Raw genomic sequence first — 11,787 nt, 5'->3', positions numbered from 1 at the left:
ATGATACACTAATGAGTTAGTGTAAGTAATTTAAAACAGAAGTGGACACATTCTGTTTCTCTCAATGAACACTTTACCTGCCTTTAGTGGAAGTTTCAGGCTGTGGATTCATCTTTTTCATTGAGCTAATATCTAAGAATGATGTGTAAATGTGAGAGAAGGCAACAACAATGGTAATAGAGTTTATGGCTGGGATGTAACTCAGTGGTAGAACATTTCCCCAGCATCCTCAAGGCCCTAGTTCTATCCCCAGGACTACTAAACAAATAAATGGAGATTCAAAATATAATGGTTCTGTGTTAGTATAGGCCAGACTGGTCAAAGTGTTTGAATATAGTCTAGTATCAACCCTACCCAGTAGATGTCAAGTCCATCTAAGTTATGATTATCATTATTCTAGACAAGGTTTCTATTTGCAGTACAGAGATCTGCCTGCCTCTGCCTCTCCAAGTGCTGGCATTAAAGCCTGACATCATCATCATCATCATTATCATTTGATGTTTATGAGACCAGGTCTTATGTAATTGAGGATGGCTCTGGACTTAGTATCCAACTAGAGCTGGCCTTGAATTTTTCATCTGCCTGCTTTCATTCCTCAAGTATAGTGTCTGTAAGTATGTGCCACCCTGTACAGTTCTTAGATGGGAACATTGAGCAGAGACTCTTATGGGACTCTCCTAAATAGTGGCATTATTAGTGAGCTGCAGAGATGGGGTTTACACTAGACAGTGTAGCCTAAGGGTTCATGTTCAGTTCATGGGTTCAAAGGTTCAAAACCCACTGGATTACACTTTCTGCTTAAGTGGCAAGCCCCTGTTGGCATGTGAATGAGACTAAAACCCTAGGCTGAAGCAGGTAGTTCTTAACCGGGGTTGCTTTTCCTTCTCTAAGGTCTTTCCTCAGTATTGTTTTGGCTCTTAGAAATTTTCATGGTTTTTCTGAGGGTCTTGCTGTGGAGCCCAGACAGCCTGGCTCATTCCCCCACCTCCTTGGCTTACAGGCCTGCTCCACCATAGCAAGCTATATAGACATTTACAATAAGTAAGTCTGTATTTGAAAAATCTATACAGGCAGGGCATGGTGGCACATACCTTTAATCCCAGCATTTGGGAGGCAGAGGCAGCAAGATGAAGATCAGGTTCAAGGCCATCCTGCTCTACATATCAAGCTTCAGGACATCTTGGGAGAATTAGAAAGAGCAAATATCAAAAAAAAAAAAAAAAAAAATTCTTTACACTATGTGTCTTTTTTTTTCCCCTTTTCTCTTTGAAGTGGGAAGTTCGATTTGCAAACCAGATCTGATCACCTTATTGGAGCAGGAGAGAGAGCCCTGGATGGTTGTGAAGGAAGAGACAGAGAGGCCGAGCCCAGGTGAGTGAGTGTAAGGTGAGACTCCAGCATTGCCAGGCACAGCATGTGGTCAGAGGCCCCACATAGCTGACCCTGGATTTGACAAACTTCGCTCAAAGCTCCAGGGCCTGTGGAAAACATGCCTGAGCCCTGGGAAGGAAGTCAAGGTCATAGCAAAAGCTGTCAAAGGGGCTTCTGTTTCAGGAATGACTTGAAGTTGTTCTTGTTTTCCTCCCTCTCACTGGAGCAGATACCCTCCTTCTACAACTTTAAAAAATATTGTATTATTGGTTATGTGTGTGAATAAGTATGGATAGAGTTGGCAACCTTGTCTTGTTTCATATTTTAATAGAATTGCTTTAAGTTTCTCTGTTTGTCCCTTGTATCCCTAATGTCCCCAGAACTTTTATCATAAAGTTATGTTGAATGTTGTCAAAGGCCTTTTCTGCATCTAATGAGTTGATCCTGTGGTTTTGTCTCTCAGCTTTTTTATATGGTGGGTTGCACTTCTCAATATGTGCATGTTCAATACAGTTATAAATACATGTATATTGCCCCCATCCCCGCATCTCTGGGATGACGCCTACTTGATCATGGTGGATGATCTTTTTCATATGTTTTTTTATTTGGTATTTTTATTGAAAACTTTTGTACCTTAAGTTTATCGGGGAAATTGGTCTGTAATTCTCTTTGTTTGGTGTATGTGGTTTTGGTATCAGGGTAGCTGTGGCCTCAAAAAAAGAATTGGGTAATCTTTCTTTTGTTGAGAAATAATTTGAGGAATATTGACATTCAGTCTTCTTTGGAAGTCTGGTAGAATTTTGTGTTAAAACCATCTGGCCCTGGACTTTAATTACTGATTCTATCTCACTAGGAGTTATAAGTCCATTTAAATTGCTTCTCTGATCTTGATTTAACTCTGGTAAGTAGTATGTATTTAAAAATTATGAGTTCCTTTTAATTTTCCAATTTTGTAGAGTATAGGCTTTTAAAGTATGTCCCTATGATTCTCTGAATTTCCTTATTGCCTGTTTTAGGGTTTTATTTTTGTGAAGAGTTGCCATGACCATGGTCACTTTCAGAAAGGAAAACATTTAATTGGGGCCGGCTTACAGTTTCAGAGGTTTAGTCCATTATTATCGTGGTGGGGAGCATGGCATCATGCAGGCAGACATGGTGCTGGAGATGGAGCTGAGAGTTCTACATCTTGATTCACAGGAACCACCTCAGCCACAAGGCCTGGCTTGAGCTTCTGTGGCCTCAAAGTATGCCTCCATTGACATTCCAACACGGCCATACCTCCTAATAGTGCCACTTCCTATGACCAAAGCATTCAAACATATCAGTCTATGAGGTGTTTCCCATTCAAACTACCTCATTCCGCTCCTTACTCTCCCCCACCCCCATAGGCTTGTAGCTGTATCATAATGCAGAAATGCAACCAGTCCAACTTCAAAAGTCCCCATAGTCCATAACAGTCTCCAACTTGATAGATTTCTGAAGCTCAAAGTCTGTTCCTGGATTCATTCAATCTCTTAACTGTAATCTCCTGTAAAATCAAAATAAAAAAGGAGATCACACATTTCCAATATATTGTGGCATATGATATACATCACCATTTCAAAGGAACATTGTAAGGAAATATTGGACCAAAGCAAGACTGAAAGTCAGCTGGGTAAACTCCAAACACTGCATTTCCACATCTTATGTCAAAATGTTCTTCACATCGCCAACTCCTTTCAGCTTGTTGAAACTTCTTTCTCTTGGGTCTGTTTCACTCCCTGTTAGCAGACCTTCTTGGCAGTTATCTCACTGCTACAGCATCGCTGACATTTTAGGCTCCCCAGGACCATTCATGTTTCACCTTCAGAGGGTCACACAATGGCTTCTCTAGGCCTCCATTTAGGTTCACTCCTGACAGGTCTGGCCTCAGCAGCTTTTCTTGGTCATGGAGGGAAATTCCATAACCCCTTCTATCCTTGGTTCTAAAGCCAGAACCATGTGGCCGAAGCTGCCAAGTTCTGCCTGCTGGGACTGGAACATGGCCCCTCATTCAGTTACATCTTCATTAGCTTTCAGTTGTCAGTGGTTTTCTTCACTGTCTAAGATTGGCTATCTAGGAAATCTCTCTGTAGACCACAATGATTTTGAACTTAGAGAGCTACCTGCCTCTTAGTTATGAAGTGCTAGGATTAATTAGCTCTGAGCTTTTATTCTTTTCACAAGTTGGAAGCTTACCTGGATTTGATCTTGCCCTGAGGTCAACACTCTCTTTATTCCATTTAACATTAGACTTTAATCTTTTTTATCTCCTTGAACACAGGATTTAGCTCCATTCTAATTCCTAGTGCTCCTCTTCTCTTGAACTATACATTTCTGTTGTTCCTTCTTCAGCTTGCTCCTTTTCATTATAGCTCTGCATAAGAGCGAACACTAATAACCACATGACAGAGTCAGTACTAGGTGTTTTCTGATTTCCTCTGCCAGGGCCATTAATCCAAACTTGTCATTTTAGGCTCAGGTAGATTTTTTTTTTTTTGGACAAGGGCAAAACAGCCACATTCTTTACCAAAATATCACAAGAACAGTCTGTAGGACACACACTAAACTTCCTCTCTTCTGAAATATGAGCCTCTTGAGCCAGGCCACTACAGTTGAAATTACTCTGAGCACCACTGTCTTCCGTGTTCCTACTAGGATGGCCCAGTGAGCTCCACTTAGAGCATCCAACTGCTTTTCCAGCCCAGAGTGCCGAAGTCCGCATTCCTCCAATCAACAGCATAGTCAGGCCTATCACAGCAATGCCCCAGTCCCTGGCCAGTCTGTCTCAGGGTTTTATTGCTGTAAAGAGACACTATAACGATAACAGCTCTTATAAAGGAAAACATTTAATTGGAGCTAGCTTACAGTTCAGAGGTTTAGTCCATTATTCTCATTGCAGGAAGCATAGTGGCATACAGGCTGACATGGTACTGGAGATGAAGCTAGAAGTTGTACATCTTGAGCTGAAGGCAGCAGGAAGAGAACTGATGAGCCTCTGGGCCTGACTTTAGCTTCTGAGACCTGAAGGCCCATCCCATTGACACTTGTCTTCCAAGAAGGCCACACCTCCTAATAGTGCCACTCTCTGACCAAACATATGTGTCTGTGCAGGCTGTTTTTATCCAAATCACTACAGTGTCTGTTGTTATGTCTTTTTTTCCGTCTCCGAGTTTCTTCATTTGTATCTTCTTTTCGTATTCCTTTGGCCAAATTTTGTCACTCATACTGATTTTCTCAAAGAACCAACTCTTTGTTTTATTGATTCTTGATATATATAGTTGTTTTTATTTTACTAACTTCAGCCCTGAGTTTACTTATTTCTTAGCAGATAGTCCTTTTGGGTGTAATTTTGTCTTTTTTGTTCTAGAGCTTTCAGGTGTGTTAAGTTGATAGTATGAAAGTTCTCCAGTTTCTTTAAGTTAGTCCATAGTACTGTGAAATTACCCCTTAGGACTGTGTTTTTCATGTTCCACAAATTTGGGTGGGTTGAGTCTTCATTCGATTAGGAAGAGTTTAATTTCTTTCTTAATAGCTGTCTGACCCATTTTTTATTCAATAGTGAGTTGTTTCGTGTTTGTATACTTCCTGTTGTATCTGGTTATTGATAACCTGCTTTAATCTGTGGTGGTTAGAATGCAAGGTGTTATTTGAAATTTTTTCTATTGTATTTGAGATTTGCTTTGTATCCAAGTATGTGGTCAATATTGGAGAAAGTTCAATGATGTGCTGAGAAGAAGGTATGTTCTTTTGTGTTTCTGTAAAATGTTCTGTAAATATCTGTTAGGACCATTTGGTTTGTAATGGCGGCTTTAGCATTTCTCTGTTTAGTTTTTGTCTGGATGACTTGTCTATTGAAGAGTGGGATATTTCAGTCTTCCACTATCAGTGTGTGAGGGCCAATATGTGATTTAAGCTGTGGTATTGTTTCTTTTATGAACTTGGTTGGCCTGTGTTTGGTGTATAGATATTGGTGGATTTTCTTTTGATGAACATGTCATATCCTTCTCTATGTCTTCTGACTAGTTTTGGTTTGCAGTCTGTCTTGTCAGATATTAAAATGGCTACACCAGCTTGCCTGTTAGGTTTGTTTGCTTGGAACTAGAAGATCTTTTTCCATTCTTTTATCCTGATGTGATGTCTATCATTAATATTAAGGTGTGTTTCTTTGATGCAGCAAAAGAATGGATCGTTTTTTGCATGCATTCTGTTAGTCTGTGTCTTTTTATTGGGGAATCGAGACCATTGATGTTGGGAGATATGAGTGAGAAGTTTTTGTTGATTTCTGTTATTTTATTGTGGTGAGTGTGTTTATTCTCTTTTTATTTGGTAGTCTGGGACTGTTCCTGGTGGTTTCTTGGGTGTGGTTAACCTCTTGAGGTTGGAGTTTTTCTTTTAGTGCCTTTTGTAGGGCTGGATTTATAGATAGGTATTGCTTAAATTTGGTATTATAATGGATTGTCTTATTTTCTCCATCTATGGTGATTGAAAATTTGGCTGGGTATAGTAGTCTAGGTTGGCATCTGTGGTCTCTTATAGTCTGTAGAACACCTGTCCAGTCCCCTCTGGCTTTTAAAGTCTCCATTGAGAAGCCAGGTCTTATTCTAATATGTCTTCCTTTACATGTTACTTGCTTTGTTTCCTTTTCAGCTTATAATACTCTTTGTTCGGTACATTTAATGTTTTGATTATTATATCCTGGGGAGGGGATCCGACGATTTTCTTTTCTTTTTCAGTATATTTGATGTTCTGATTGCTTCTTGTACCTTGATAGGCATCTTATTTTTTAAATTAGGGGAATTTTCTTCTGTGCTTTTGTTGAAAACATTTCCTGTGCCATTGGCTTGGGTTTTTCTACTCTTATGTCTGGATTTGGTCTTCTCATTGTCCCAGACTTTCTGGAATTTTTTGTGCTGGAATGCTTTTAGTGTTGCCATGTTCTTCCATGGAGGTGTCCATTTCTCTCTCGTCAGCATCTGAGTGTCTCTTTTCTGTCTCTTGTATTCTGTTGGAGAGGCTTGCTTCTGAGGTTCCTGTCTGAGTTTCTAAACTTTTCATTTCCAGATTTTCCTCAGTTTGGGTTTTCTTTGTTGATTTATTTCCACTTTCAGGTCTTGAGCTATTATATTAATTTCTTTCCATAGTTTGTGTTTTCATAGTTTAAGGGATTTATTCCCTCTTTTATGATCTCTACCATACCTATAGTGGCATTTTAATGTCCCTTTTTTATTTTTCCACTATGTCACAGTGCTCGGGGCTTGTGGTGACTCGGTTGCTGAGATCTAGTGCAGACACACTGTTATTGTGTTTTACACTGGCACTTAAGCATTTGCGTTTTGCAAGACTGCAGGCGCTCGTATCTGGTCTTGTCTTGGCTGGCTGAGTTTCTGTTCTGTGGTTTCTCTCGTCCTCTCTAGTTCTTAGGAGAGTGTGATGGCAGTATACTGCCCTGCGAAAAATTTTGTGGGACGCTGATAGGTGTAGCCACTGGGGTTCAGGGTAAATGTGTTTCTTGGTATTGGGAGCTGACACATAGGAACTGGGATGGGATAGGCAGGTAGTTTTGAGGGGTTCACTGTAAGGAAGAAAGCAGGTGCTTCTCAAAGATCTGCTGAGTCTCTGGGAATTGGGGCAGAGTGAGGAGAGGCCACAGTAGATGGTCTGCTGGAGAGCTGGGGACTGGACTTGGAAGAATAGAGGGGGAGGTAAAGCTCTGCAGTTAGCGTGCTTGTGTCACTGGGCAGAGCGTCCTTCAGGTTTCCAGAGAAAGCCTGTTGGAGTTGGAGGTGGGATAAAGCAGTGAGTGGAGAAAAGGAAGCTTGGATATGTGTAGGTCTGTGTGATGGACTAGAGATGGGGACATGGATGAAAGGCAGGCTATGGTAGATGGTGGCTACAGACCCGGGGATGAGACTGGGGGATTGGATTTGGAGGAAGGGAAGGGTAGCCTACCTATTTCCCTGGCTGGAGATCCCTTCTAGTCTTAAAAAAGATTCTATTGAACTCCCTCACCACCTTCCTTTTGTTTTCTTTTTGGCTTGTTTTTCTCAGGCACTCATTATTTAGTCCAAGCTGTCTTGGAATCCATGACATACTCAACTCTGGCTCCCAATTGCTTTAATTACAATTGTGTGCCACCACCACTACAGATTTTACCTCCTTTCTTCTTTAAGATTCCCAAGTCCAGGCCAAGAGGTAGTTACGAACCAGCACTCTGGGGAGCCAGAGGCGGGTGGATCTCTGAGTTAGAGAATACCTTGGTCTATGGAGCATGTTCCAGGACAGCCCAGGCTACACAGAGAAACCTAGTCTCGAAAAACCAAAAAGAAAGTAAAATAAAATCCAAGTCCAAGCCAGTTTTTTTAAAGCATGACCGATATATTTATGTAGCATTGCTTTTTTTTCTTTCTCTTGATTTGGTTTATTGTGGCATTTGAATCTTCTGTGAAAGATCAAAGTCTCAGACTCAGTTCAAATTTAGATGAAATGAATTTATTTCTACTGCTAGCAGAAGGAAAGGCAGCCTTAGTACCAAAGAGCATGTCCCATGGAAGCACGCCACCTTTTTAGGTGGGGACTTAAAAGGGGACATCGAAAGGCATTTATTACAGCTGCCCTCGGAATCCACAGCTGGTTTTACTTCCCACAGTTGTTTCTTTCCTACCGTACAGTGATGAAACAACCATTTCATCTCTTTCACACAGAGCTAAGCAAGGGTTTTTTGTTTGTTTTGTTTTTGTAAAATAGATGAGCATATTTTACTGAAACAAAGGCAGGTGTAAAGAACTCACAGCCCACTGTCTTATTCTTGTCTTACCTGCAGTCCACTAAGATCTTCCAAGTATTCCAGAGGGAAAGGTCAGTGCCACTTAAGGGATGCCTAGATCCATTCTACATTTATTTTTTTATTTTTAGTCATCACAGGGAACCTGTGCAAATTATTACTCAGATATGAAGACTAATGACTGGGAAAGAGCAGTTCATTTTAGGGCAGGCAGTAACACAGTGCCGTCAGGTTAGAGCTGGCTATCATGTTCCCACAGGTTCAAAACCCTTCACAGAATGGTGTGACAGATATTATGTATTTGTGTGGTGTAGATTTTTTTATCTCATGATTTGGTTAAAAAAATTTCATCAACTTGTGTGTATTTCCTGTAGTATGCAAGAAGCACACAGATCACTTCAGTTTAGTTTGTTATCATCTCCTTAAGCAGACATGTCTTCCCATTTCCCCAACCTGTTCTGCTCTAACTAGTATTGCTGTACACACACTTTCCTTACTGCTGCTCTTCTTGCTCCTGTTCAGCTTCTCAGAAAATACTTTCGAGTCTGGCCATTCATTTAATGGAATTTGTATGTGTGTGTGTTACAGGAAAATAAAGTATTTTTGCTTTCTCTTTTTCTTTCAGATTTGGAGTCATGTTATGAAGCTGAGAATATATCTCCAGAGAATTGTATCTATAATATAAAGCCACCCAAACAGAGCGTAAAGCAATTAAGTAAAACTTTTGACCTTACGGGTTCCCATTTTAGTAATGGTCCCAATGATACATTCAAGGGACTACAAGGTTGTCAAGAAGGAGATGCTAATCAAATTACTAACAAGGAACAAATGCCTACTCGCACCTGCCGGACTCTTACTCACACTATAGAAAAAGCATACGAATGTAAAGAGTGTGGGAAGTACTTTGGTTGTAGGTCAAATCCTACTCAGCATCAGAGTGTTCATACTGGAGAGAAGCCCTATGAATGTCAGGAATGTGGGAAGACCTTCAGACTCCACCAACAGCTTACAAGACATCAGAAATCCCACAGTGGTGAGAAACCTTTCAAATGTGATGAATGTGGAAAAGCGTTTCATCTTCCCACCCTGCTAAAGTACCATAAAACCATTCATACAGGTACAAAACCATTTGAGTGTGAGGACTGTGGGAAGTCCTTCAATCGTGTTTCTACCCTTTTTCAACATAGGATCATTCATGCTGGTGTGAAACCATATGAATGTAACGAGTGTGGGAAAGCCTTTAATCGACGATCTAACCTCATGCAGCATCAGAAAATTCATTCCAGTGAGAGACCCTTTCAGTGTAAGGAATGTGGAAAGGCCTTCACTATGTTGGCACAGCTCACTCGGCACCAGAACATTCATACTTCAGAGAAATCATTTGAATGTAAGCAATGTGGGAAGATATTTAGTAGTGGCTCTTACCTTATACGACACCAGAGTACTCATACCAGTGAGAAACCTTTTGAATGTACTGTGTGTGGGAAAGCTTTTAGGCTTCACCTATACCTTTCTGAGCATCAGAAAACTCACACTGATGACAAACCTTTCAAGTGTAAGCTCTGTGGGTCAGCTTTCAGACGGAAGTACCAGCTTAGTGAACATCAAAGAATTCATACTGATGTGAAACCCTATCAGTGCAAGGATTGTGGGAAATTCTTTCGTAGACGGTCAAATTTTACTGAGCATCAGAGTATTCACACTGGAAAAAAACCTTTTGAGTGTAAAGAATGTGGAAAGCTCTTTAGACTTAATATACATCTCATTCGACATCAGAGATTTCATAGTGGTGAGAGACCTTTTGAGTGTAAAGAATGTGGGAAGGCTTTTCATTTTTTCAGCCAGCTTAATTACCATAAAACAATTCATACAGGTGAAACACCTTTTGAATGTAAGGAATGTGGGAAGTCCTTCAAGCGTGTCTCCAGCCTTGTTGAACACAGGATTATTCATGCTGGTGTGAAACCATATGAATGTAATGAGTGTGGGAAAGCCTTTAATCGTCGCTCAAACCTCATGCAACACCAGAAAATTCATTCTGGTGAGAGACCCTTTCAATGTGAGGAATGTGGAAAGGCCTTCACTGTTCTGGCACAACTAACACGACACCAGACCATTCATACTGGAGAGAAATCATTTGAGTGTGAGCAGTGTGGGTCAGCCTTCAGACTTCAGTACCAGCTTACCCAACATCAGAGGATTCATACTGATGTGAAATCATTTCAGTGCAAAGTGTGCGGAAAGGGCTTTCTTCGTAGTACAGGCCTTAGAATCCATGAGAGAATCCACACTGGTGAGAAGCCATTTCAATGTAAAGAATGTGGGGAAGCTTTTCAGTATCACTACCAGTTTCTTGGACATTTTAGAATACATACTGGCAAGAATCCTTATGAATGTAAAGAATGTGGGAAGTACTTTACTCGTGGTGGAGACCTTAAAGTACATCAAAGAATTCACACTGGTGCAAAACCTTTCCAATGTTAAGACTGTGGGAAGGCCTGTAGTTGAAATAAAACTTGGTTTGACATGCTAATCTTCACAAGAAGCCTTATGCTGTAAGGAATGTAGAAAACCAGTAATTCTAAACTAGCTGTATGTCACAGAATTCATACTGGTGAGAAACGCTATGATGTAAGATGTGAGAAAATGTTTAGATTAAGTTCAGCCTTCAGTGCATATCAGAGAATTCATATTTTTATGAAGCCCCATTACTGTAAAGAATGTGGAAAGACCATCGACCAGGGCCTTGACCTTCCTCAACATAAAAGGACCCATGCTATTCTTAAACTATGCAAAGAATGTAGGAACATTTATAGAATAGCTGAGTTCTTAAAGCTCATCAGAGACTCCATATATGTCTGAAACCCTATGAATGTAAAGAATAGAGAAAAGCCTTTATTGTAAATGGTGAGATTACACAACATTAGAAAATAAAAGTGGACAAGCCTTTGTATGGATATTTTACTGACCATCAAAGAACTCAATGTAACTCAAAAGAATGTGGGAACAATTTTAATCTGTTCTAGAATTTGAGCAACATAAGGTTATTCATATGCTCTTGATACCAAGAAATCTTGATAGAATCAAAGTGTAGGAAGTTTGATGCTTAAGAAGACGCCATACTGAGAATGTCTTTGTCGGTTTTGTAGCCGTCATGTTCTTGCTTTATCTCATCCTTAATGCAACTGTTCATTGTATAAACTTAACTCTCCAAACACTGCTCAGCCAATTTACGAAGAGCACTTATTGGAACTAGGATTATCTGAGGCATCCTTTTTTTGTTGCTGTATTAGAATGGACTTTTACTTTGTCTTCATTTCTTAATGCTGGCCACAGTACTAGCCAGAGTTGTGGAAACAGGGTTATAATCGATACAGAATTCTTGAAACAATATTTGATTTATGCACATGATCTGTAAAGTAGCTTTTACAGTATTCTTGCTTTTATTGGCATACTGTAACTGGTGTGAAAGGCAAATTGTATAGCAGGTAGTTTGGAAAAGCCTCATGAATTCTCCAAAATTAAATTTCAAATTTATTTTCATTGAGAATCCATTGCTTGAGCTTTTCTGCAGAGAAATCAAAAGCCCAGGTGATGGTGAATATGTACTTTTT

The 11,787-nt window shown here is 40.1% G+C and overlaps 1 protein-coding gene across 1 annotated transcript; it reads left to right on the top strand.

The window, feature by feature from the left end:
• Positions 1-1,272: 1,272 nt before the first annotated feature.
• On the top strand, positions 1,273-11,781 carry LOC129682288 (zinc finger protein 60-like; the record flags this gene model as incomplete). Its single annotated transcript, XM_055614535.1, is given in 2 exon segments — positions 1,273-1,371; positions 8,799-11,781. Coding segments are annotated over 2 exon segments (1,958 nt in total), but the record flags the coding sequence as incomplete, so codon positions are not given.
• Positions 11,782-11,787: the final 6 nt, after the last annotated feature.

The sequence above is a fragment of the Psammomys obesus genome, unplaced genomic scaffold (genome assembly GCF_907164565.1).
Source record: "Psammomys obesus unplaced genomic scaffold, mPsaObe1.curated_primary_1811, whole genome shotgun sequence".
NCBI classification, from domain to species: domain Eukaryota; kingdom Metazoa; phylum Chordata; class Mammalia; order Rodentia; family Muridae; genus Psammomys; species Psammomys obesus.
The sequence above is the reverse complement of the archived record's forward strand: the minus strand, read 5'-3'. Positions and strand labels throughout refer to the sequence as shown.